The sequence below is a fragment of the Lonchura striata genome, chromosome 5, assembly GCF_046129695.1.
Source record: "Lonchura striata isolate bLonStr1 chromosome 5, bLonStr1.mat, whole genome shotgun sequence".
Classification (NCBI taxonomy): domain Eukaryota; kingdom Metazoa; phylum Chordata; class Aves; order Passeriformes; family Estrildidae; genus Lonchura; species Lonchura striata.
The window spans coordinates 23,194,826-23,222,472 of NC_134607.1; the positions used below are offsets into that span (position 1 = coordinate 23,194,826).

The 27,647-nt window shown below is 45.5% G+C and overlaps 2 protein-coding genes across 2 annotated transcripts in view; one reads left to right on the top strand and one right to left on the bottom strand.

Annotated features, from left to right (window-relative positions):
* Nucleotides 1-3,207: 3,207 nt before the first annotated feature.
* ELFN2 (extracellular leucine rich repeat and fibronectin type III domain containing 2) overlaps nt 3,208-27,647 on the bottom strand; it is a 124,384-nt gene continuing 99,944 nt past the window's right edge. Inside the window, exon 3 of the transcript XR_004147670.2 lies at nt 3,208-3,278. The gene's annotated coding sequence lies outside the window, so the exon portion shown is untranslated. The remainder of the gene's footprint in view (nt 3,279-27,647) is intronic.
* CYTH4 (cytohesin 4) lies at nt 8,783-25,651 on the top strand. Its single transcript, XM_021554107.2, has 13 exons — nt 8,783-8,827; nt 14,038-14,120; nt 16,531-16,631; nt 16,882-16,948; nt 19,209-19,327; nt 19,700-19,780; nt 20,436-20,548; nt 21,070-21,218; nt 22,215-22,326; nt 22,737-22,813; nt 23,169-23,240; nt 24,085-24,239; nt 24,568-25,651. The coding sequence occupies exons 1-13, from the start codon at nt 8,809-8,811 to the stop codon at nt 24,638-24,640; spliced, it is 1,221 nt and encodes a 406-aa protein (XP_021409782.1). The 5' UTR covers nt 8,783-8,808; the 3' UTR covers nt 24,641-25,651.

Sequence of the window (27,647 nt, forward strand, 5' to 3'; positions counted from 1 at the left end):
TGAAACATCACAAGGAACAATACTGTGAAAGCTGAACAAGGAAGTCATGCAGCCTCTAGCAAATAGCTGCGACCCAATGGCTGCTCTGTTCCTCCTCTACTGTGGGCAAAAAAAGTATTGCTGCACTTACTTACCTGCCCAGACTACTAGTACATCCTTCTCTTCTTCAAGCTGAACAACCCCAACTCTCTCAGGCAGTCCTCACTGACCTCAGAAAAGGTTTTTAGAGCTAAGCATCGAGAAGAAGAAAGCAATCACCCTAAGAAAGAAGAGACAAGAGCAGAATGATCTCAGGAAGCTCTACTCCTTTCTTTATTGAAATGAGGGTTTGCCTCCTCTTCCTTCCTTCTCCCCCCATGCAACATAAAGCCTCAGAAAGAGTTTATGTGTGCACATCTGGGTGGTCCAGCCTGACCCCATGAGTGGATGGGCAGGAGATGGGTTTTATAGAAGAGAAGATATGGTGGCACAGAATTAATTAAGAATTTCCAGGCTTTGCCTGGAGACCAATCAGAGCAAGAACAGTGGTTTTGCAGCTGGGATGTTCCTGAAGGAAGGAACTCTGAGTAAAGCGCTTCTCCAAAGGCTGATGACCTTTGTGCTGTTGCAGCCACAGGAAGCTGTTGTGACTGACCTGCTCTGGAGGAGAGTGCTCCCAGCTGTCACTCAGTGCTGGCTACAGCCCAGAAACCTTCAACCATGGAATGTTAACAAGTCTCGTCACTATTTCAGAAGTACAAAATGAGCAGCTGTACGAGGTGTTCCCTCTGTGGGTGGTAGGGAAACGGGAGGAAGGAAACCCTCTGACAACTCTGCAAGTGAGGGCAGAAATGGCACACAGGAATCCAGGTCAGAGAAGGACATAAGAGAGAGGGACAAAGGCTTTTACAGAGGGGAGCTGGAAAGGACAGGCAGGCACAGAATATATGAACTCAGTTGGAAGGCAGGTGTATCAGGCTCTAGAGAATGCTACTGGTGGAAAGGCAAAAGCCATTCTAGGACCTGGTGGCAGGGATAAGCAAGGACCACTGACCTGCTGAATGCCTGAACACCAATGTTTACTTTTGTCCTGGTAGTCTGGCACATGTGTTTGTAGGACTGGCAGTGTGGAAGGGACCAGAGAAGATGACCAGTTTAATTGGTCAGGGAAGAGGGACTGTTGTGGAGAACCCACATACAGATGGGCCCGATGTCAAAGACACTGTAAATCTGCATGTCCAGCAATGAGCTATGAAGTCCTGTCAAGAGCCCATTTCTGGGCAAATTATTTTTGCAAGATAATTCCCTGCAACTGCAATGGACAGTCAGCTCTTGTCCAGTCAAAATCTGTGCTGTGAATCTATAAACATCCTTCCTTCACCAGCAGCTCTGTAGAGGGACAACAAGGATCTTTCAGGATGTTTCTTTCCATCATATTTAAATGGGATTAAATGGGATTATTTGATAATGGGAAATTGCACTCAACATGTACAGTAATCACTCTAAGAACAACTGGCACCTGCTGCATTAATACCTTTCATTTGTACATACTGCAGGAAAAGGAAGGAACCTGCAGGAAACAGGCTCATAAACCTGGACTGAGCATATGCAGATGTGTTGCTGCTGCTCTGATGTCCTCTCACACCACCAAGAGGTGCTCTTGACTTGAGTTTCCTTCTGCATGTGCAGCAGGGCAAACATCTGTGGTTTCTTGTTCCCTTTGCTGAGTTTGAGGGAGATGCTAAAGGGAATTAATTGCTCAATGAGACACTTTTGTTCTGGGAGGTTTTCAGGGCCCTGAGCTGGGTCACCTCAGAGCGACCCGGATGTGCTGGGTTTGCATGGCACCCATGTGAGACTGCGGAGCAGGGATGAAATGCATGATACTGCTTTTCCCCAACAAGGATCCAAAGCAGTGAGGACCACCTATCTCTCCCTCTCTTTCTGTGGTGTTTTGCCCCCTCAAAGATGATGAAATAAAAGTAAGGGGGCTCTTTCAGAAATGGTACTTGCATATCACAGCCCTGTAAAGGAGGGCAGAGGCTGAGCAGGAGGCTTGTCCTTGAGCACAGACAGAATAGCAGGGAGAATTCCTTCATGGAGGCAGAAGAGTGCTCATTTCTTTGCACACACAGGACATGGTCACAGCATGTCTTCTCATCTCCCGGGATTTTTTTTTCATGTGACCTTTCTCTCAGGCAGTCCTGAGTGGCCATGAGAACTGTTCTGTGCATTGGGCGCTCATCTGGGTAAACATTAATTTGCTTCAGCCTGACTGGACTGCAAACTGTCCCACTTCCTATATTCCTATTTTGTTCCTTCCCACTTCCCTTTTTGACACAGCTTCATATCATCTGTCTCCTGCTTTTAGTTCTTGCTTTGCTGCTTCTCTTTTCCAAAATTCCTACTCCCTGTTGCTGCTTCCCCTCCCCCGTCACTGCTGCGGTTTCTCAGACTGCCACAGTTGCTTAAAAAGCCTGTCTTGACTTAGGAGCTCAGATCAGAACTGAAATGGGCAATGATGTTCTGCAGTCCCTCTTAGAGAGGCTGTGGAATTGTTTCATACAGGGTCTGTTTTCTGATGGGGCTCTCTTCTCCAGCCTAAATTTTTTCTATCAGACAAAAGCTTAGAAAAAGAATGAAGTTTCCAATCCAGCCTCACTGAAGACACTGAAGCTATTTACATCCATCATAAGCAACTCAACTTCCAAAAGTGCTTGCTTAGTTTTGCACCTGTCTTACTCATGGGCTGTTCTGGAGACCAGCCCTACTGTAATCAGGGGGAGGTGGTCCATTCCTGACCTTTTGTTGCTATTGGACAAAAAATGAGTACACAGAAGCTTGGTAAGTTCAAAAGAGAAAAAGACACAGTTTTATTCAAACATCTGGTATTTATAGAATTCTGAAGGTTACCGTGGATTGGAGAATGGAATTACCACCTCTCCAGCCACACTGGTCCAAAGATCAATCAATCAATCATTTCTCTCCACCCACAGAGAAATATGTAAACTATTCTATTTATATATGAAATTGTGTGGGAACTCTCAAATATGTAAACATTATCAGAAGGCTAAAGAAGTTTTATGAGAACTTTAAAACTTTCAAAAGAACTATAAAATAAAACTTAACATTTTAAAAATCAGGGCAACAGCCTCGTGTCATGGAGGCTTTGTCTTCTGAGTGTGACTGCTCCCAGCCTTTCCACTTTGGGCCAAAACAGCAGTTCTTCTGCCATCTTCCTACCTGGAGCACTGAAAGGGGTTCACCTCCTCCTCATCTTCATCTTTTCCCTTATGGATCTGAGTAAGCAGAAGAGCATGGCACAAACCTTTAGGCTTCACGTTCTTTGTGATGGTTGTTTCATACTTGTACTTCCTTCAGTTGAGAAATTGTTCACAGACGCTAAGCCTTACTAGGGTTTTGTGGCTTGGCCTTATCTGGTTCTCTGTACTTCTGCAGGTCCCCAGCGATGCTGATACGGGTTTCCATTTGCAGAGACATTTTACTATCAGCCAGTGACAACCCCCATCTTGCTGATATGAGTGTGCCACTTTAATGGCAATAAATACAGATCAATATCTGATTGTGCATTCTTTCCCACAAGGTGCTTAGACAGGTGAACAACATTTTTCACCTGCCTGTTGTAGAAGGTAACAGGGACTAAAGATTATATGTATCAATTCAAACTTGAGTGTCAGCTGCATGACTAGATTCCCCTCCCTGCTAGCACTCTCTGTATATTATCAGATGTTAGATATACTGTGTTTCATAAATACAGATCTAATACATATCTTTGCTTGTAAGAGATGATGTCTTCTAGGAAGGCTGCACCAGGGAAGTGAAAAGAGCTGTTTAGAGTACTAAGAAAATCTATAGCTACTCTGTTTTACAAGACTAATATTTCCTGAACTACCAAAGTAAAATCTTGTGCTTCCCTTCCACCATTTTATTTCAAAGGCATAAAGCTTCAATCTTGCTGCACTTTCAAGTCTAACAAAAAAAAAATATAAATTCCTCTGGCTCTTCATTCAAATTTATCAGACTCTAAGTGACCCTTCTGTAATCTTTATAAGAGGGTTTCTTCTTGCCTATGGCCTTTTATAATCACCATCTTTCTACCTTTAAAATAGACTCCAGTCCCTAAGCCCAAACTGAATGGCAGCCTAAGCCTCCTGAAGGGGCTATTGAATTTGAACAGACCTGTACATTGTTGCTCTGTGGAGACTTGTGGGAATACAGTTGACATGTTCAGCACAGAGAGATACATGGCACTTTGTCCCTGCCTTTATCCCCTTGAAAGCAGTAGGAAATATTTATATGTCCTTTTTATTTACACAATTATTTTAAGCCTGTACCAAGCATCAGAAAAGTGCATGCACATTATTGGTTTGATATTTTCCATCATGACCGTCAAACAACAGATATTTCCAGCTCAAATTTAAGTTTTTGTGTGCAGTCAGGGAGCATCTGGGGAGAAAAACTGGTCCATTTCACAGGCGGCACAGGGAGTAATTCCTGGAGTACTGGTCTGCCCATGCTTGATGAGGTGAGAACTGTGGAACAGCCTGGATACCCCCTGTGGGAGAACCCACATGCTCTGAGCCACTGGCTATGGGCAACTCTGACCACACTGTACAGCATTTAAACCTCATTTTCCCTAGGATACATTTGATCCTATATCCCAAGGGCATAATTAATTTCCTTCTTTCCTTTCTTTCCTTTCCTTTCCTTTCCTTTCCTTTCCTTTCCTTTCCTTTCCTTTCCTTTCCTTTCCTTTCCTTTCCTTTCCTTTCCTTTCCTTTCCTTTCCTTTCCTTTCCTTTCCTTTCCTTTCCTTTCCTTTCCTTTCCTTTCCTTTCCTTTCCTTTCCTTTCCTTTCCTTTCCTTTCCATTGTCCCCCCACCTTTTTTTCTTGAAATAACGAAAGTTCTGTTTTGTAGTCCATTCATGGCCTTTTCATGCCATGACCACAGAATATGGAACATGTGACACCTTAAGGGCATTTGCTGACACATTCCTGGCTGGGGTAGTGTTGGTATCCATCTGAGCTGACTACAGCTCTGTATTGCCTGTCTGGGATGCTCAAGTAGACTGACTTCTCAACTGGTTCAAGTTTCCTCAGGAGAAGAACAGATTGTATTACTCCATGGTAAGCCTAGAACTGAAGTAGTTGGTCCACCATGAGAATTAGTGGAGGACTAGGGACCACAACAGAGAGGCATATTTTCCCTGAACTTTGGAAAGAATGGGAAATACTCTAGGGTTTGTTTATTTACATGATCTTGTCTGTTGTGTACCCTCATGAGAAAACATCTCACAGGTGCTTTGTTTTCACATGACATAGACTCAAGCAGTTTTTTATCAGTGCATTCCCCACTCAGACTCCTCTGTCTGCAATAACTGAAAGCATTTGAGGTCCATCAAATGTTACAAGCAAGGCTACCAGACCCAGAGGAATGCAAGTAGTGGAGGTGATCATTAAACTGAAATAGGAGCAAGGTCTCCAAACAGGGCATTCAGACATTCCAACAGACAGGCGGGAAAAGCTTTGAGAAAGAAACACCAAGGAGCTAAAAGATGAAGGAAGTATGGAGGAGAGACACAGGGCCAGGTTTTGTACTCTGCTGGAGTGGCTGAAAGAACTTCTGCAGTGTATACAGACATGCATTTTGGTGTTGGCAGGTCTTTGTGGTTTGATCTGCTCACACAGATGCGTAAGAGCAGCCCTGACCAAGCTGCCTGTATATGTCTCCTACCTTTGTGGCAGGCAAGATCATGTAGGTACAGAGTTTGTGGTGACTGGGAGTGGGGCTGTGACCAAACCTCATCCTGAATGGGCTCCAGATGTGATAAGCAGGTGAGCAGCATTGAAAGCAATGAGCCTCGGGCATCACCAAAGGGAACAGAGGGCACACAGGTGCAATGCATGAACATAAGTGGTATAAAAGGTCGGGCTTAAGAGCAAGAACGGCAGAGGCTTGCAGTCTTCTGAAGTGAGCTGATGTTGTTCTGTGTGGGTTGATGCTTTCTGGAATTGTATGGTGCTACCCTGTGTATCACAGCCATCTCAACTGTGACATATGCTGTGGCAAGATCACATCTTTCTAGTGAGTACTTTAGGTTGACATGTCTTGATGTCAGCTGCAGTACTGCTGAAACTACTTTTTTGTAGAAAAGAGTGATGGAAGGAAGGACTGGAGGTTATACACCAAAACCAGCTCCAGTGAACAAACTGGGGGCTCTGGCCTAGCTTCTGGAGCAGTGAATTCTCCTCTTATGTAGCCCAGAATCTCAAGACAGAAATTTAGTTTTCACAGGATAGGGTATTGACAATTTGTGACCCAAGTGCAGGCCTCTGATAGTTTTAGGTCTGGACATTTTGTGAAGATGTGGGTGTAACAGCTGGAAATGAGATGGCATTCATGTAGCTCACTCCCTTCCTCTTTTTTCACTCCCAAGTTTCTAACTGCTTCTTAGTAAATATTTAAACAGGCTATAGAAAGTGAGTCCTAAATGCATAGCACCAAGTCTTCCTAAGGATCACAGGTTGTGACCCTGTCTACAGCTGCCTGTGTAAATGAATTCTGGATTTCTGCCACTGCTTGACATGTACAAGCTGGGGATATCTCCCACTCTTCACTGAGCTTCATCCAAAAACAGCACTGAACTTTCTGCATAACCACAGCTTAAAGCAAGTGCAAAACACTGGGAGGAAGGGAGGGCAATCTGTGTCTTTCTTTCTGAGGCTACACATGAATGGCCCTCGAGCAAGGGACCGAATCAGGGAATAATTTTGGAAAAATTTGGTCTATTTCCCTAAAGTCAATTTAATCTCAGTATGATCTGTTGTAATAATTCCATTTCATTTTTTCTGGATTTTTAATTTTAATTTTTGATTGACAAGATTTCCTTTGGGAGTGTTTGTTGCACTCTGTTCATTCCCTTTCCTGAAAGGAAATTCTTCCTTTCAGGGAATTAAATCTTGAAATTAGAGGACAAACTTGACAGATCATCCCATAGGCTTTTCTTGTTTTCACATCTTATCATGGGTATTTTTTTTTCTTTTTAAATTTTAATTTTTCTACTTATGTTCTGTGTCTTTGTTTACCTTTCTTTCCTGCTTCTAGGTATTTCAAAGGGAATAATTTTGGCACGTTTTGCTCTATTTCCCGACATCTCAGTACCATTAGTTATAGTCACTTAATTTCAAATTTTCTGGATTTTTCAATTTCATTTGGGCAATTTTTCTGGTTTCTTCAATTTCATTTTTGATTGGCCATATCTTCTTTTTGGGAGTGTTTGTTCAACTCTGTCCTCCAATTTCAAGATTTCATTACCTTCCCAAAAGGAAGAATTTCCTTTCAGGATGGGAATGAAATGTTGCAATTTCAATGAGGATCAATAGGGCAAGCTTTGGTCTGTATTCCTGCACTTCAGGATATCCCATTGGCTTTTCTTGTTTTCACATCCTATCAGGGCTTTTTTTTTTTTAAATTTCACTTTTTTCATTTATCTTCTCTTTCTTTATCTTTCTTTCCTCAATTTAGGGATTTCATATGGAATAATTTTGGCATGTTTTGGTCTGTTTCCCTACACCCAATTTCATCTCAGTACATTGGTTGTAGTCACTCCATTTCAAATTTACTGGATTTTTCAATTTCATTTTTGGTTGACAGTATCTCCTTTCTGGAGTGTTTTTTCAACTATGTCCTCTGATTTCAAGATTTCATTCCCTTTCCCCAAAGGAAGAATTTCCTTTCAGGGAAGGGAATGAAACCTTGCAATTTAAATGAGGATCAATTGAGCAAGATTTTGTCCATGTTCCCGCACGTCAGGACATCCCATTGCCTCTTCTTTTTGTTGTTTGTTTATATTTCAATTTTTTTTTGTTTCTTTTCTGCCTCTTTTTTTAACCTTTCTTTCTTATTTTAGGGATTTCAAAGGGAATAATTTTGGCATGTTTTTGTCTATTTTGCTACACCCAATTTCATCTCAGTACCATTGGTCGTAGTAATTCCATTTTAAATTTACTGCATTTTTCAATTTCATCCTTGATTGACAGTATCTCCTTTCTGGAGTATTTGTTCAGCTCTGTCCTCTGATTTCAAGATTTCATTCCTGTTCCTGAATGGCTGCTAATTCCAGGTCTCTCACCATCAGAAATATTACTAAATCTGAGAGAGGACTGCATTTCTCCTTAGTTCACTCTATCCTTACTTACAAGGTTTCACAATAAAAACACTTTGTTATGGGGGGAAAAAGGAGCACGACTTTAAGTTACACTGAGCATTGAGTGAAGCAGAGGAGTCTGACTTTATCCTTCCCTTCATCCACCTTCCTCCAGTTCTAGAGCCTTCATTCCCATCCCTGCCCCCACCCCACTCTGCTGCTGAATTTCCACAGGAAGAATCTTCCTTTAAAATGAAACCACTTCCCCAATCAGATGGGTTTTCTGAATCAAGAACTTCCTTTTCCCCTCTCTCTCCTCTGAGTATCTCAAGCAAAAGCCTCTCACCACTCATTTTAGTCTCCTCAAAAAATGATTCCCAAAAAGCTGCTGGGATAGAGATGCATTTGTGCATTTGCATTTAAAAGTAGGCAATCAGCCTCAGTTGGCTCATGGAAACATGTACACAGTTTTCACTTCTACAAGCTTGTGACATGGGGGGAGGATGAGGAGAGGAAGGAGGAGTCACAGGGAAACCCGCCCCCCAAAGCTGCTGCGGTCTGGTTCACTGGCTCCAAGTTGTTTCAGTTCTGTGAAGCATCTGAACGAACCAAATACCACGAGGAACACCAGATGTGTTGAACATATATCGTGCTCTTCAGAATGGACCTTTGCCCTGCTGGTAAGCCTCAACCACTGTGTGTCTTTTTTGGGGTGAGGGCTCTGCACTCAATTTGATGGAGAAGAGCACACCATGAAATCCCAGCATCTGGAGTGGATGCTGTGGCTGGAGGAATGGCATGCTGGAAGATCCCTGGTGGTACAGTTAATTGCTTGTCAGTTTTCAGCACTAGGCATGGGTTTCTTTTTACTTGGTCTCCTTTCCCATTGGGAGAAATTTCCCCACTGGTTTGAATGGCCTTTGTGCTGAGAGTGTTACTGCTCTGATTCCTTGGGCCAGTGATGCTGGGCCAAGCTGGGAACTGACTCCTCGGTGTCAATGGTGTATGTGACACCTGGGTGAGCATTGTAGGCTTTGGCTGCTCTCATTCAACTTGGCAAGCTCCTCTGTGGTGTTTCCCTACAGATCCCAGGAGTTGGCTTACCTTTGCAGAGCCTCTCATGCAGTTGGGTATCCCAGTGTAACACTTGTGCAAGGCTTTTGGTGCTGGGACCTCCCTTGCTTATGGCCATGTTAGAGGTAAACAACTGTATTAGGGTTCTAGAAGCTCCAAGTGGTCTACAGGTGGGCCTGCCTGCCTCAGTGGGCAGATGTGGGTGAGGGGAAATAAACCACACCTGAGGAACTGAGAGAGACCTTAGGTTTTATTTCCTGCTTTGGCAGGTGGTGGATAAAGTGGTTGGGATTCAGCAAGGAAAGGCATGCCACCAGACTGAACATTTCCAGCTTCGGGCTGAGGAAGCTCTGAGCGTGTCAGAGGGAGAGCTGAGTGGGAACCAGAACAAAGGAAGAAAAAGGATCACCTTACAATGTCTCTTCTCGTTCTGACTCTGTCCCCTCTGGCTTTTGTGTATAGGATACAGGGCACAGAGTGAAAGCAAAAAGCAGTGCCCAGTTTCAACAGCTGTTCTGCACTTTTTAGTTCTGAGGTGCAGCCAAGGAAAGGGCATGCTCAAACCACATACCAGCCTTGCTTGCCAGGGAAATTGATGGTACCTGTAGGAGCTGAGTTCTTGCCAGCATCTGACTGGTATTGAATATTGGTGAAAATGGGTCTCTTCTGATCACCCAGCCCTCACTACCTGAAAGCAACTGTGGACAAACTGGGCAGAAGGAGGGATAACTCATATTTTGCTATTTATTTTGGGGTGTGTCTTTGACAGAAACTAGGGGACTCCTAACTGAAGGTCTAACACAGTCATTCACTCAGGTTATGTGTTACTGCATTAATTATGTCTTGAAAGTTACACATTCAAGCAAGCGTACCTTCAAGAAGGTATGCACACTGCAATAGCACAATGAGATCCTATTCAGGCACCAAGGGGGTTTGCTCAGTTCTGGGTAGATGCTGAACTCCCTTGGGAGCCAAGGCTGACACCAGAAACAGTTTTCCAGTGGGCCTTAGAGTACTGAATGCATTTGGAATTGCTCAGCTGTGGCATGGTTGTCCTGGAAGGTCAGAGGTGCATGTGCATCTTTCTCTGGGGCCACTCCTGCCTGGAGAGTGATGGTCCTGTTAGGTGCACCTCTGTTTGCAAGTAAGGCTTGATGCCTTGGGGAGGCTGCTCTCCCTGCAGTGTGTGTCCAGTTCCTTCAGAACCCTCTCAGGACTGTCTGAGTGAGGCCACAGAGCTGGTGTGCCACGCCCTTGAGCTGGATGTGTGACACACAGGAGAGCAGACTGGTACTGTGGAGTCCTGTGCTGGGATGTGTGGGGTAAGAGCTGTAGTCAAAAGTCATGGAAAGCTATCCTGAAGGATGGATGTAAGTTGCCACGTGAGATAAGGGGACCAGTAGACAATATAAATTCTTCTTGCCAGCTTTCCCTCATAGCTGAAATGTGCAAATTAAACCTTTTGGGTCTTCTGATACAAGCTGGCAGAGAACTGTGGAATGCTGCAGAAGGGAGACACACATGGAGAGAATTGAGGACTGGAAGGCTCTGTCATCTCCCTGCTACTAGACTGGTACCTGTCTATGGAGGTGGTGCTCTTTACTGGAGAAGACACAGCAGCCATATCGAAAAAAAAAAAAGGAATTTCAGGTGAAATTTTTCTACCAGAGAGCTTCCTTCAGGCAGAAGCTGCCCATCAGGCTGCTTTGCTTTTGTGGTGCCGTGGGTGGAGGTGCCCAAGCCCTTTATCAGAGATACTCAAAGCCCTCCATTACCTTGCAAATGAGCCTGATGAACCTTTGCTGTGGTACCATGGTTGTGTAACACACGCGTCTGCAGTCGTGGCACAGGTACAATCACTCTTCATAACCTTCCCCTGCTGCTTCTGCAGTGCATCCTTCCAGCTCTCCTGTGTGGTCACTTCCCACTTACCTCTGTGCTCCAGAAGCCATCTCCCTATTCCTGTAATTTTCCATGGCACTGAAAGCCTTACACCTGGGTGGTTCAGCACAGCCCTTTGCAATGGGAGATGAAACCAGTGAACACAGAACTCTCTGCTGGCCACACAAGTACCCAGATGTTTGGGCAACTCTGACCTGCCCTCTGGTTGGGGAGGCTGAAGGCATAAGCCACACAACTGGAATTGAAGTCTGTGTTCTGACAGCACTGAAAATACAATTCTGGTGAGTTTGTGAAGAACTGGCAGGTCTTTGGTCTTTCTATGTGGGTCTGCCCTGAGAGTGGGGAGTCAACCTCAGGGGCAGGTGTAAGACCCACAAATGTGATGCTGATGCACTTTCCTTTCAACATTTGCTCTCTGAAAATAAATTCCAAGCAACAACCTAATGTTCTCTCTGGAGAGGATCCTAGCCATCTTTTGTGTGTCTGAACTGGAAAACATCAGTATTGGTTGGGCTGACAGCATCCTTTTGAAACCTGCGGGTGTTTTTGTGGTGTGTTCTTCATCAGGGTGACATTTCCCCCTGTGCAGAGAGCCCTGACCAGGGCTATGCTTCATCTGTGTGCTGATCTAGTCCTAGAGGGAAGTAAAACTGAGGTGCTACTGAGGACTTCGACAAGGCATGGGCCATTTTCTAAAGCAATCGAGGACTTAAGCTGTATAGGAAACCTGACAAAGGCCCTCTCTGCAGCTCAGTCTAAATTGCTCTAAAAGTTTGATCCATCCATTTATTTCCAAACTATGTCACCCTTTCCTACTGTCTTACCCCTTGGTTCCTTCCCCTTCTCTGTGACTCCTTCTGTTTCTCCTCTGCCCACCCCACACACACAGTCCTTCCCACACTGTTCTCATTCTGGCAGACTCGGCAGGTGGGAGTTGCAGTTCTCAGATGTTCAGGAGGAAGGGGGACTGTGCTAGTTACAGCCTTGTTGGGGGTCGTGTGGGTGAGATGGCATCCTCTGGGAGCCTCATGACTCTGAGATGCTTTAGGCTGCTTTAGTAGACACAGAACAACTGAAGCAAAGCAACCAGCGTTTGCTGATGTGGTGGGGAAGGCAAGGTTCCTCAGGGCTGTCCTCCTACAGTGCTTTTGTGGAAAGAAATACAGGGCAAAAGGTCTTTGTTGTAATTTGTCAAGGAGTCACCCCAGTGATTCCACAATTACAAACCCCAACAGGAGTGAGAGAGATACAGCTGGAGAGACTGAGAGGCTGGCTGATCTCCTGCAGACACCACAACTGCAGGATACATAAATTAAGCTGAAGGGCCTGGGGACTGCTCAGAGGCACAGGGCTGACATTCAAAGGGAAGTCAGCAACCCACCTTACAAGAACCAGAGCCACTGCATGTTTTTGGTTGTTTTTCTTTGTGGTCTCTTTTCATTTGTTTGCTTTTTGTTTGCTAACCTTCTGGCCTGCTTTGCTTTCCCCCTCACCTACAGATTTGGCTGTCATGAGCTTTTGGATGCTTTTTTCCTTCTGTCTTGACAATCAGACAACTTCTTGCTGCTCTTCACAAGGGCTGCTTGCAGGACTGGGAGGGCACATGGGTCCTTCCCAGCCTGGCTTCATGCTGGGTCCTTGTCCAGTCCTTTACTCCCACAGACTCAGCAGCCTCTCCCCAGGGAATGTGATGCTTGAAATCATCAGGAAGAGTGGCAGGGGAGAGGCTGAAGCCTGAGAAAAGTAACAGAAGCATACTTAGCACATGGAAACACAACCAGCCAGGAGGATGGGGCAAAGATTAGGATTGGGGAAGGTGGGTCTTTCTGAGCTGTAGTGGCCATGACAAGAAAGGAGCATACTAAGATCATTGCCCTTGTCGCTTTTCCTTCTGTTGTGGCTGCTTCCTTCCCTTTTTTTCTTCCACTCACATTTGTAGCAGTTGTTTTGCATGTGAGATCCACACTAAGAGAATTTCCAATGCAGCTGGTGCTACTTCCCCTTTTTCTGGGAAGACAGGAGGCCCAGGGGTTTTTGTCTTATGAAATAGTGGAGCAGGGCATCCAGTGACTTGATCTGGCTTCCTGGTGAAGCTTTATCTTGCAGCATTTGGGTGCAGCAAGGACCCTGTTTGCAAGTTCACCAGTGATCTTCAATGCTCTCAGCCTTCTCATTGTCCTTGCAGAAGAGGCTGTCGTTCACCTGGATTATATTTAGCAGCAGCACTGTTGCTGCATTTCTTTTAGGTCTTTTATGAATCATATTGTGGTTGCCTTGGCTTTGCTGTTATTTGTTTAAGTTCCTGTGCATTACAAGGAAGCCTACTCATATTTCTGCATTTTCTGCTGTTCACAGAACAATAGCCAAAGACATGCCTTTTATCAGCAAGGCTTTCATCCCCTAGATCCTGTCCTCCTACTTGAAAAACCTTGATTTTCACTCTTAAGCCATTTCTGACTCTAGCTATGGCAGATCAACTCACGAAGCCAGTGGTTTTCTTGTGAGGTTTGGATGGAGATTAAGTAATTAGGTCATAGATTTTCAGTACCTAAAGATGACTGACATAACAACCACCAGAGTGCATTTAGTGAGACCCCTTCACCATGCTCAGGGTGAGCAGAATTGCCTGAATAAGCAGTGGATATCTGCAGGGTCAGCTGAGAGGGCTGTGCAGAGCCACTGGCTGCAAGGAGAGGGGATATGGTCTGTGCTGGACACTCTGGACTGAGAACCATTTGCAAGGCAAAGGTGAGGTGCAGTGGTTGCAACAACCAGGAGCACAGATGCTGAAACACAGAAATCAGAGTTGCTGTGGCATAACCCCAGGAGAAGGTAAGTGCTGAGAGGCTGGGGCAGCTTTTTCCATGATATATTGGCCCCAGTAGAGTTTTCACAGGAATCTTTATTATTTCAGAATCAACTGGCTTGAGTGGGGCTGAAGAGGCTGAAATAGAAAAAATCAGGAAGCACAAACAGGAGCTTTTGGATGACATTAAGGTAAGGACCATCCTGTCCCTTGTGCCTGCCTAGCCTTCTGAAATCTGTCTTCACTGAGGAGCATTTCACGTAACAGTCCAGGCCATGCAGAAGTGCTCTTGCAAAGGAGGCATTTTCTCAGTCATGATCCAACTTCAGTTTTAAACTTCAGGCTGCCCTGGCCTGTTTGTCACCAGGGTACATGCAGCCTGTGGTGCTCTCTCCTCCAGCAATCATCAGCTGCCCCAGTGGGATATTTGAAAAAGGATTGTCAGATTATGAGCAGTGTTGAATTGGAACTGTATATTTAGGAGTAAAGAAATGTCTTTGCTAAGTCATACTGGCAGGCATCTGGCTCAGCATTTATGATTCTTTTTAATTACTGATTAACTGCTAATGGTATATCAGTCCTAGTTACCTGCAGCATCCCCCTGTGTTTATCAAACTTTTGTTTGCTTTGGGGACCTCTAGCAAGTCCTGCATGAAGGATGCTGTCTCTTCACAGAGGTCTCATGTCAGGACCTTCCACACAAGTTTCTGTGGCTGGAACTTGCTTTCCTTCTTTTCTTATAGCTGACTGAACCGTTTCTTGAGTAGCTTCTAAAATGTCTGAAAGTAACAGATACAAATTCAGTCAATAAAACTGCATCACAGTCCTGCATGGTGCTGTGCCCATTCTATTCCATTGTGCCTCCACCATGAAATGTGGTTTCTCATTTGAGAGAGCTTATAACACTGAATCATTGGCCTTGGACTGTTTTTTCCACAACATGAAGCTGTCCAGATGCCTAGGGAATAGCTGCAATATTTCCTGGCATGGAGTAAAGGATTAAGTCAAACTACATGTTACTTCTTAGGCTTCCAGACCTCCTCTCTCTGCTGCAAACCAGAATGGCCCCCCTTGCAAAACAGATTATGAATGTACATGCCTGGGATTTACTTGTGTGTGTTTGTCTCTATTCCGTTTTCAGAACTATGAATGTACATGCCTGGGATTTACTTGTGTGTGTTTGTCTCTATTCAGTTTTCAGAACAGGCGATGGGCACTGTAAAAGCAGGATACTTGAACAGGAATGCTACACTTTTTTTGCCCACTATGGACAGAGAAAGGTTGCTAGACTTCATAAACACATGCTTTAAAACCCAAAGCCATTAAGCAATGGAGTACACAATGTCCAGTGGAGCAGAGTGAGTTTGGGTGAAAAGAGTGGCATAGAACAAGAGACATTTTTCCTAGGGGATTTTTTTTTTTTCAAAATGCATTTATCAGTACCCTTAAGCACAAAGATTGGGGGCATATCTGGGGGATGGGGAGGGGAAGAGAAAAGAGGATGGGTCTTGGCTTGCCAGTAACACTGGCAAAAGACAGCAGTGAATAGAAAAACAAAACTGATAATCATTTGAAAGTCATGAGCTGAGATAATGGTTCTATTACATTTGTGCAATAACTAAAACTTAGTAAGGAACACTCGTAGCTCTGGGAACCAATGAAGCACAACAGAAGGTGGCCAGAGCAAAACTGAAACTCAGAAGCTCTTTTAAGTTATGGAATATTGCAGAAATTCAGTTTCCCTATCTGATTACATGCTACATCCACATCCTCATTCCTTGATGAGAAAGGATCTGTCATAAAATAACTCTTCTTCCCTTGCCTGTTCTGGTTGTTATGGGGAAGAATTTGGGTGATTCCTAGAAGAGAGCTGTGATGCACTTTGGCTTTGAGGTGGAACATAACTGCAGGATGGAAACAAGGAGATATAGACACCTTTATTTCCATGGTAACACAGAATATCCAGCCAAGGCAGCCATGGTCTGTCATGGGCCTAAAGGAAAGTGAATTCCACAATTGATTTTTTTTTTTTTTAATCTGGCAGTAATTACCTTTACTCCTCCTCTCTTTTTTTTATCTCCAACTGAAGAGAGTTATCTGCTCAATGGTATTTAAATGACAGATACATTAAAAATTCTGTGTTTCACAATACAGCCACTTCAGGCTTGTATTGATCTCACAGTTACCAGTTCCACTTCTTCTTTCCTGGATGTGTAGCAGGGCTATGCAAAATAAAAGCTCAAAAGGAATGGGTGCAATGGGAGGATTCTTGCATCTGACATTGTTTGAGGAACTGGAATCAACAGTGAGGTGAGTTCTCTGATACTTGCCACACTGATTAAGCTGGATTTTTCCAGTCTTGATTGACAATAGGCATGAGAACATCCTTTTGTCTCTCTTTCCAGTTGTTTTCATCTGGAATCCAGCAGCTTCATTCCAGAGCAGTGCCCATTCCATAGGCATCCTTAGCTGGTCATGAGCACCTCACCTGTCCTTTTCCTATGATTGAGGGAGGGAGTTAGACATACTCTTACTCTTCCTTACAGGGTGTCTGCTGTTTTTCCCTCCATTGCCTTCATCTTCCCGATATTTCTTTTACAGAAGCTGAAGGAGGAGATTGCTGAGGTGTTTGCTGAGATTGAGTGCTTCCAACATGCAGAGGAGACGCAAGTGGCAGAGAGTAATCCTGGAGAGCAGATCAGGCAAGTGGAATTAGTATTCCTTTGCTTACAACGTCTCTCTTTTTAAGCTGAAAATACAAAAAACACTGATAGGATTCAGTTCACAATGAGGGCAGAGAAATGGACAGGGAAATGAGGCCCTTCTATCCTCTTAGATTTCTCATTATTCCTGGATAGTCAGACACCTGTCCTTGTGATATCTCACCTTGTGAGTGAAATTACATGGTCCTTTATTCTAAGTATGACTTTTCCCTCTTTTTTGTGTTTACAGCAAGCTGTCACAGAGGGATAAAATTCTGTCAGTGGGCCGGAAGAAATTCAACATGGATCCTGAAAAGGTAGGATTTGTTCATTTTACCTATTAGGATAAAGCTGGGAGGAAGAGCCTCTGCTGGCTGCTGTTCCAGTTGCAGCCACTGATGTCAAAGGAACTGTGGCAGGGGTCTGTGGGGATGGGCTTCTACCTCACAAAGGTCCCTGTTGGGAGCAGCCTCTGCCCTCCCCCTGACTGAGGTTGTATGATGAAGCTGTGTTGCCTCCCCCCATCATGGGCTTAGAGGCCATGCCAATTCAACCCAAACCTAAGAGAAGTAAAGGGAGGATGGTTTAACACTGCCAGCATGCCATGAGAGCCAAATTTCCTTCAACACAGCCCTCCTTGACTCTGAGAGGCTAGGAGCTTGCTATAAAGTGATAGAGGAGGATGAACTAGAGAAGAAGGTGAGAAGTTTTGAGAGTGTGTCAGTGTGTCAGGTTCCTTGGCTCATTCAGAACAGAAGAGGACAGAATGCCTGTCATCTTGGAAACTGTTTTGGTTGAACTGTGGAGTAAACGTAGCTTTTCCACTTTCTGGAGCTCTGATCAGTGATGTCAAGACATCACTGCAGAAAGCTCTAAAACCATCATAATTAAGTGAAGAGGATGCGAGAAAGACAGTTCCCTCTTCCTTTCTTCTCACTTGCGGAGCATTTTTTGAGCTCTTCAAGGAAAACCACAAAGCTGTGCTATCAGCTCACCATCACAGCTAACATCTCGGGTGGCTGCTGCCCTGCATGAGAGCTTTCCATGCCTCCTCTGTGCCCTGCTGAGAGCGTCAAGGTGCCTTCTCTAGTGGCCACACCCCAGCTGGAGTGCTTGCCAGTCCCCTGGACATCCCTCTGCCAGTGGGAGTTGTCTCAGTACTTACAGCCTGTGTGAGAGTTGATTTTATTTTGCCTCTCTGTCTGACCTTGGCTTAAAGCCCCTAAGGCATCTCTCTCTGCCATGCTCTGCAGGAATGCCCAAACTAATTCTAACCTCAAACCAGTTTAGCTTTATGAGCTCAATGCCAATCAGACTGGTCAAAATGTTACATACTCTGTGCCTATATAAGGCAGATCTCTGATAATTGCCTCCCTCTTGCTATATGCCACAGAGTGAGAGGTGCTGCAATGCAAGGAAATTTCTTTGCCCCTCCTTTCTAAGGTTACACTCCATTCCATGCAATGCTGATACTTATAAATGAGTTCCTATCTCCAAGATCCTATGGAAAGTTCCTGAGGCTAGAGGAGGTAAGCATTAGGAATAAAAACCTTTGGGGATAAACATTTTCATCTGGAAAATGGGGCCCCATCATCATAAATGATCAATTTAATTTTGCAATGCTTTTCAAAATTAAATTGATCATACTGAAAATCCATCTGGGAAAAAAGAAAGGAAAATAGAGCGGGAAAAGAAAATCTTACAAAAATTTCAATTTCTTTGTTTAAAGCTGATTTTTCTTTGGGGCATTTTAAAAATAGTTTCATATATATTGCAAGAGAAAGTGAAATGATTCTGTTGAAGTAGAACATTTTGATGGATCTAAAACAATTTTCATTCTTTTATAGTATATTGCAAGGAGAATTGCAGTGTGGTCTGGAGAACTGCAGCATTGTTCGATGTTGTCAAGAATCTTTTGAAAAAAGCCTCAGCTTTTTCTCTGGCTTTAAAAGTCATGAAATTCTCTCTAAAATAGGATATTGACTCTTTGCACAACCCAACTCACAACCTCTATATTCCTTGAAAAGCATATTCAGTTCTTATCGTCTAGGAGGGATGGAGATGAAAAGATTGCAGACTTCTCTGTTCTGTGGCATAGAAGAAAAATCTAGGAAAAAATTGTTTCAAGTTGTCTCAAGCCTATATTTTTGTCTGAGTACATTTTTTCTTATTATGCTTTCTTTTAAACAAATAATTTTCCTTATAAGTTAATTTAGAAAGAAAAAAACATTTAGGAACAGAACAGTAAGACAATTAGATTGAAAATATTTAAATTTCTTATTTTCACTTTTCCTTTTTGGACTTGAAATCTACATTGCCTTATTTTGAGTTTCCATCCCAGTGAAACATTTAGCCAAATGTAGGGATGATATGAAAATGGGACTGACAACCCATTTTGGATGAAGAGGGATTGAATAAAGATGAGAACATGGTTGTGGTCTCCCATGAAGGGAGTGGGGAGTAAGAGAGGAGCAAGTACACTAAAGCTAAGGAAAGCTGATGTCAGAGTGTTGGGATTCTACTTTCTCAATAGACCATAGAGCCGTTTTACTTCCCTCTCCTGCTTCTCCTTCCCAGGGGATCCAGTACCTGATTGAGCACCAGGTATTGTCTTCAGACCTTCAGGAGATTGCCAGATTCCTCCACAAGGGTGAAGGACTGAACAAAACAGCCATTGGGGATTACCTGGGTGGGAGGTGAGCAACCCAGGATGAGGAGACTCCTTGGGGGCCCTGTCCTGCCTGGCCCTTTTGAACTGCTATTTTGGATGACCTGTGGCAGACCTAATCCAGTTGTCAAGACTGAACATATCTCCAAGCACAGTGGGCTGGGTAGGCAGGACACCCCTGGGAGGGCGTTTAGAGTGTGACTAAGGCTGGCTGTATGGGCTACCTTTTCTCCTGCCTGCAATGGGATCAGTCATCCCACACTGGAGTGTGCACCTTGGCTACTTGGCCAGAGGGGAAGTGAGACTGGGATGGAGCCAGTGTGTGTTGTTACACCGAGGGACATCCAGACAGAGCAGGGTCAAAGCTCTCTTCTGACCTTTTCCCTCTATCCTCTTGCAGGGACCCCACAAACATTCAGATCCTCCAGGCCTTTGTGGCATGTCACCAATTTGCCAACCTCAACCTGGTGCAGGCGCTGAGGTGAGTGAGCGTGCCAGATGCTGGGACAGAGCTGGAACCTGCTCAGCCGCTGGGTCTCACCACCCAGCGAGGTCAGGAAGCCTCCTTGGGATGAAGTGGGAGCTTCCCTAGGCCCTGCTGTGTGTGTTGGCTCCAGGGCTGTTCCTCTCTGAGGTGTCAACAGTTTCTCAGGGGGGTGGGAAACACCTTCATGGCCCCTGGATTGGGTTTCCCATGTGCAAGAAAGTGGGTCACTGTGGTTTCAGTGTCTGGGGGAACGAAAAAGGTTATTTTTGGCAGCAGGAAATGTCTGTCCTTAGTGCTGTTATGTCAATAACAAAGTGACTCTGTTTTAGGGCACCTTGTTTTATTACAGGCCACCCCCTGGCAGGACTCTCTCTCCTGAGGCCTCTGCTGCCTTGCAGGGCTCTCATTAGGGGAGCAGAGCCGTGATTTCTGGGAGGCTTAGTTCTCCTTCCTGCATTTAGGGTGTTTGAGGCTGAACTATCCAGGCAATTTCTGGAGAGGAGCAGAGCTCCTGCTCCATGCCCTGTGTTGTCTCCCCAGTGTGATGGGATGACTTCTCCTATCTTCATGGTGTTGCATGGGTTGAGGGGAGGCATCAGTGTCCTTTGGATCCCATGTGAGTGATGCTGTGACACTCTGCTCCTGACAGACAGTTCCTCTGGAGCTTCCGGCTGCCTGGGGAGGCACAGAAGATTGACCGGATGATGGAGGCCTTTGCCAACTGGTACTGCAAGTGTAACCCAGGAATGTTCCAGTCCACAGGTAGTTGAGGGAAGAAGGCCTGTAAAGCTGAACTATGCTGTTTGCTAAGGAGAGGAGCCTTCCTTTTCCATTCACAAAACACAGGCGGCATCACTAGGAAGTGTGTTTCCCCTTAAGCTAAAGGAGGCAGCCCAGTTCCTGTGAAGATTTTCAATAAACTGAGCATCTTCAGTCCTCCTTTTGCTACTCTGCTCCAGCCCTCCTGATGGGCACCAGACTGGAGAAGGGCTCCCAGCCTCACATGAGGTATTAACTCATCACAGCAGGGGTAGACAGATGTAGGTCTGCAGAATCTTTCCTGCTGGCAGAGCTGCATCTGCATCTGCCCAGCTTGCCCCATTATCCCGAGGGCATAGAATCACCTCCCTCACAGGAAATTAACTGTGTCACTCTTTCTCTTCTCCTTCAAATGAGAGGATGACTGTCTTCTTCAGTGACTAGAAACCAAGCCACCTGTGGTGTGGATTGATCTGCCCTCTAAGACAAGTGCCACCCATGCTGATTTTCTTTCTCATTGCTAGATACCTGTTATGTACTCTCCTTCTCTATCATCATGCTTAACACCAGCCTGCACAACCCCAATGTGAAAGACAAACCCCACTTTGAAAGGTTTGTATCCATCAACAGAGGCATTGACAATGGAGGGGACCTGCCAGAAGAGCTTCTAAAGGTAAGAAGAATTCCCATTCTCTCATCCCCTGGATCCATTGAGAAGCAGAGGTGCAGAGATAGGGGATGCATCCATTAGCAAAGCTACAGCTGACATTTTCCTGAAGGTTTAGCAGGCATGGGACCTGCCCTGTGAGGTAAAGGAGAGGTGGGCAGCCTGTTTTGATGTGTCTGCCTTCACCCAAGCAGCCTGGGCAGAAAAACTTCTGTCTTGTGTCAAAGGGGCTGCCCGTATCCCACACCTGGGGTTTGCTGAGCAGCATCCCCTCAGGGTAGAGGCTTTAGATCATTCTCCAAAGTGTCATTTCTTCCAGGCAATTTGAGGGAAGGTGCAGGAGCCTGTAGTCTTTTTTTGTTTTTTTCCTTGGTTTGGGGTTTGTGTAATACAGGATGGCAGATACAATGATGTGAACAACATTACAGAATCTTTTGAAAGCAGTAACCTGGTCCCTGTTACTCTGCTGTTATAAATGTCACCCTTTGTGCCCCTCAGTACCAAAGCTTTAGCTCTGTGAAATGTGCCTCCTTGTGGCTATGCAGCTCTACATGCTGGTCTCCACATTCCACTTCCCAGCAGCATTTCACACCACCAACCCAGGTTCTAAATGGGGCTGCATCTCTGCCTTGCCGAGTCCCATCCTAGTGCCTTAATACTACCCACAGCAGCACTTGTCACATGCTGGGTTTGGTCACTGCAGCTTGTCTTGCTATGGGAGCACCATTTTATGGCTGTGATTTTCCAAACTGAGACTCTTTTTATGGCACAAGATGCAGAAAAGAGCTGGTGACCCCCCAGGAGACCCTGTGAGGTGCAGACTGGGGACTGTTTTACCCCCAGTGCTCATTGTGTGCTGTCCCGCCCTTCATCCAGCTTGCCTTGTAAAAACAGAGTGATGGGCCACATGGACCTAGGATAGCTGTGTACAAGCTTTGTCAGAAATCAATCTTACTTGCTCTCTTTCTCTTTCTCTCCTTCCCCACCAATGCTCTGGGGCAGAATCTGTTTGAGAGCATAAAGAACGAGCCGTTCTCCATACCAGAGGATGATGGCAACGACCTCACCCACACTTTCTTCAACCCTAACCGTGAAGGCTGGCTGCTGAAACTAGGTAAGGGGGAAGACTCCCCTACCTCCTCTGACCTCCCCGTTTGTCTGCCTCCCACCATAAATTTGCTCCGGGAACCTGCCGTCATCTTCACTGTCCTTCGCTCCCGTCTACTGCGGTGGGCTGAGTCTGACACCTGCTGTTGAGACGAGCTGCCTGCTCCTTTGTCCCAGATCCTGCAGGCTTTGCTCAAAAAGAGACTCAAAAACCCTTCCCATTCCCAGATCCATCAGAGCAAAATTGGCTCCGTGTGTGTGTCTGTCACACAGCATCACGTCAGGGGTACCATGGTGTCTCCCTGGGGCTCATCTACAGGGAGAGCTGGGAGGGTGTGACTGTGTGTGCATGTCTGGAGCTCGGGGGAAGGACAGAAAAGTGTGTGACTAATGGCTCCTGAACCTCACTGCCTATAGGAGGACGTGTGAAAACCTGGAAACGCCGTTGGTTCATTCTGACCGATAACTGCCTGTATTACTTTGAATATACCACGGTAAGGGCTTAACTCATGGTTGGGAAACTGTTCTGGGTGGTTGTGAGCCTCTAAGGGGCCAGGGAGGAGCAGAGGGTAGGAGGCCAGGCTCCCCTTTTTACCATGTGGTCCCAAACTGATCTCACATCTCCACTCTCTCCTGTGCTGTTTCCTCACCTCCTGTCTGGAGGAGGAGAGAGGCTGGACACTGCAGCTGTGGTCTTCTCTTGTGTGTCAATGGAAGGGGTCTCCCGAGGCATTACTCTGCCCTTATCCACCTCCACAAAGGCCCACACAGGGGAAATCAGAGAGGTTCTAAACAGTGGCATGGATTTGGGGAGCATGTTGGTGTTAATTCATGTTTCCTTGCCTTCAGGACAAAGAGCCTCTGGGTATTATCCCCTTGGAGAATCTATCAGTCCAGAAGGTGAATGATCCCAAAAAGCCAGTAAGTGTCTATTGGTTGGCACTTTGCCAGCACAGGCTTTCAGATGGTTGGAGGGAAGAGAAGATGTACACAAATTCCTCCTACCCTACACAAATTGCTTCTACTCTACTTGCTTCTCAGAGGGAAGGTGCCATTGCAAACTGTCTTATGTCCCCATCTAGACATGACTGTGTTTTTAATTTGTGCTTTTGATGTGAGAAGAGAGCTGTACTTTGGCTGACTGTATTGTATGTTTTCATGTGTGTATGTGAGTGTAGGGGGCAGAGATGAATGCACACAGATGAATGCTGACTTCCTACTTATTTTGCACCAGGAGATGTGGGTTTAATTTCTCTCCTTGGGACTCTCCATAATGAGTTACAGCACATGTAGACCAAACAGAACTGTTGGTGTTAGGGAACTTGCCCAGGAAGTGACTCATTTCTTCTGTGTGTCTTTTGTGGATACCCACTTTTCAATGTGTCATGGCTCTGGGAAAAGTGCCTTCTATCTGTGTGGTGGCAGACAGAAAAGAGGATGTTGCATCTGCTTAAGAGGGGGAGGGATTTTCATGAGTGGAGTGGAGTGACAGATCCTGGAAGGTGTGTTTTGATAAGTGTTGATTCTCCATCTCTCCATAAAGCCTGTTTTAGTGTCCATTTGTTCACAGGAGGGGTGTATTTACCTAAGAAAGAAGATTATCTAACTCACAGGGAAATTTTTGGGGTAGGGAAAGATAGGGTCTGTTGCATTTTGGAGACTGCTGCCCATTGGACGTTCTGAGCCTGTTACCCATGGTTGAAGACAGCAGTCTTCTTGGTCCCCCATCTAATCCTGCTGCCCCATTTTGTTTCCTTTTGGACAGAACTGCTTTGAACTCTTCAATCCCAACTGCAAAGGGCAGAAGATCAAAGCCTGCAAAACAGATGGGGATGGGAAGGTGGTTGAAGGCAAGCATCAGTCCTACAAGATCTCAGCAGCCACGCCAGCAGAGCGTGACGAGTGGATTGAGGCAATACGGTGAGGAGAACTTGAGGCTTGAGTTGCCTTTTTTCAGCCCTAGGGACAAGTGGTCACAAAGTTTATTTGGCTATCTTTTATCAGAGCTTGAAAAGGGGGTGGAAAGAAATGTTTGCAGTATAACAACTATGGTACCTGTAGACTTTAAAGAGTTTTGAGGTCCCTTCTGGAGAATCTCTAGCCACAGCTAAATTCTCTGCTGTAAGTCTGCAAATCTCCAGTCCTACATTTTAATAAGTGGTGTCTCTGTTCAAGTTCAGTTAGGTTGTCTATGCTGATCTCCTTCATTAAGTCTCTTACTTTTGCTCCCATTTCCTCTAATTTCCAGGACCAGCATCACACAGGATCCTTTCTATGATCTGGTCTCTGCCCGTAAGAAAAAGATTGCCAGCAAAAACTGAACCATGACCTGGTCACCGGCATCAGAAAGGTGTAGGTTATTGGACAGCTTCCCTCTCACACTGGGCTCTTCCAGTGAAGAAATCTGGGAGTTTTGGTTCCATCTGCGTCCCACTTGGCAGGCAGATGACTGACAGGACAGCTTGCCCTGTTTGCTTCTTCACCTTCCAAACTGAAGCCAGAGGCGCAGGGTGCGATCCACTGAGGACTGTTGGAAGTGTGGGCAGGGGGTTGCTCATGTCTGAACATAAAGGCTCAACAGCTATTGGCCTTTGGGTTCTCCCATTTAGCCCCAGACGTGTGGGACAGGATCTGAGAGGAGAAAAGAATGTCTGCACAGTGTATCCAGCCCCTCCTGTTGTCACACCAGGCCAGGGTATTTTTCTGTGAGGGACCATCTAGATTCTCTTGGAGCAGCTGAGCATGGTCCAGTCATTTGCAGAGCAGAAAGGCCCCAGTCTTTTAGTGATTGTGGGGTGGAGGCCACCAATATTTAGAAACTCTCTGTGAAACCAGAGGTCAAGGTAAAATAGGAACCCCTCAGTTCAGAAGAAATCCTTCTCTCCCCCTTCCTAAAGCCTGTAGTGAGGGCTGTAATCCTGGGAAGCCCCAGCTCTGTAACTGTGTCATAAATGCTAAAAAGTTAAAGAAAATTGAACCCTAATCAATGTAAGGACTTACTGAGCATAGGGATGCTGTGGGACCAGGAAAGCAGCTTTTTTGAGACTCAGGGACCATCACAGATTTCCTTAGGGAAGAAACCTAAACTCTAGCTCTCCTGGATGATGGCTCCCTAACAAATGCTGATTCCTTGAACCAGGGGCCTGGGTTTTGTATCTGAAGGTTTTGCAGTCAGATGGCATGAAAAAATGGAGGTACTTATGTCTCCCCGCCAGCACACACACACACAGAGGCATTAATTCCCATCTTCATACAATGGTATCATCTGGAGTCTGGGGGTTTTTGTCCCTTGTGTAAAAAGATAAATTAAAGTGCTTAAAACAAGCCCAAAACTGAGGGTAATGTGATAATTTTCATGATAAAGTCTGAGGATGTGATATAAAAGTATCATGTTCCCGTGCCCAGCAGCGCAGCCTGAGCACCGCCGCAGTCTCTGGGCTTTTTCCTTCCTGCAGAGGGCTCCATCTACCAGGCAATCTGCAGCAAGGCCAGCACAACCCGACTATTCATTCCCGTTCTTTTCGCCCAAGCCACAGGAATGTTGAATTAATTTCAAGAGGCAGGGAGCATATCTCAGAGTTGAAGCATGTGCTCACCCTGGAGAAGGAGCGTGAAGGTTTTCTTCTGCTCATGCCTGCAAATGTCTCCTGCACTGAATCTTTTTGTTGCTGATGTGATACAAAGTGAGTTTGCTGCCCACTGCTCTGGAGCACGTGTGCTTGCACACACACATTCACTCCTGCTTTGGGTTCAGTGCAGAGGCAGGCTCATGTCCAGAGGTGGAAAAGAAGTCAGAATATGGTCCCTTATCATGGCAACTTCTCCTATATATGTAAGAGAAATACAAATATGCATTTGGTTGGTGAGAGATGCCGCAGGGCTTAGGATTGGAGTGAGAAATGTCTGTTCTAGTGCCTCTCAGGCTTATACTCTCTGTGACAAAAGCCATCAAAATGTAGTCTGGAGTCTCTATTATACCCATAATCTGGTGTTTAGAGAGGGAATCCAGGCTAAGCCCTCCCTACAGTTTACCTGGATCATTCCTATGACATTAGGGTCTATCCAAGCTCTTCCCCATTCCTCTTCAACCCTAACACTTCTAATTCTCTTCATGCTCCATATGTCCTTTCTCTTCCCTTCTTCCCCTAGATACCTACACTGCAGAGAATAATTTCTCCCAGCGGTTACAGGGTGGGAAGAACAACTTGAGAGAGGCAAAACAATGCACAGAGACAGACAGTTGTGTAATTTCCATCTGTCAAACTAACCACAAGAGTCAGGAAGGGTTGGACCATGTTTTGTTTCTCCTAGAAACTGAGGCAGGGAGACAGTAAATTTGAATTTCCATTGCCTTTTCTTGGCTCCGGAGGAGAAAATGCATTTCTAAACTCCTTGCCATGTGAAGCCCCTGTCTCCTCAGTGCCATGAACACAATGCCAGCAATGCAACGTGTGCTCTCTTTGAGTGGTGCCCTGACCTCATGCCTGCTGAGTAGCCACATGTTTGTCATTGGCATGGGTGTCTTGGGACAGGTCTCTAGAACTGACCCCCCTCCCCCCCACCCATGTCTGTGTGCTTTGACAAACTCTCTTGGAGTCTTTAGAAATCTGTGAGAGAAATGACTTGTGCAACTCAAATGGCATCACCAGGGAAGGTGTTGCTGACCACCATCATACATTCCCTGTGCTGAGGGCTGCTGCAGCAGCTCACACAGGTACAGACACACAGGCACATACACAGCCCCTCAGGTGCTCAGTCTGACAGATTGCTATCTGGATGCTGAAGGTATTTCTCTTTTTCATAGGCAGCATGTGTGGCTCACACAGACATACATGCAGAAGACTGACACTTATTCCCTGCCTGCCTAAGAATTCCTGCACACACCCAGCCATTCTTTTTCATAATAAATGTCCATCTGTTTTCATAAAATAGAATAGTGCAGATGTGTGGAATAGACCACACCGCTGCATCCTGCCTCTTCCTCACTCCTTGCTGTCCTCCTATCTCCTGTTTATCAGCTCCTTTTTGGAAGGCTAATACATTTTAAAAAGGATTCTAGAAATTGTTTGCACTGACAGAGATGGAGCAGCTGTGAGGAGGGCCAGCAGCCTTGTGCAGTACAGCTAAGTAGAGAAAATCTCTGTGAGATGGAGGGGTAGGACAGCGTACAAATGGAGGCACATTGGACTGAATTATGGTGTGAGAGCAATTAAAGGACATCAGCTGAACCTGTCCTTTGCCAGGGGCTGAATGCTCTTGGTGATGGGGGCTCAGGAGCAAACGGAGGCAAGACTGCCTCCAAGTTGGCCAGGATGGTGTTCAGTGGCA

What these genes read in the sequence shown, in the direction of transcription:
- CYTH4 (XM_021554107.2), top strand. An exon ending in GGGGATTACCTGGGTGGGAG is followed by an intron (nt 19,328 to 19,699) that starts GTGAGCAACCCA and finishes ATCCTCTTGCAG; the next exon opens with GGACCCCACAAACATTCAGA. An exon ending in AGGAATGTTCCAGTCCACAG is followed by an intron (nt 20,549 to 21,069) that starts GTAGTTGAGGGA and finishes TCTCATTGCTAG; the next exon opens with ATACCTGTTATGTACTCTCC.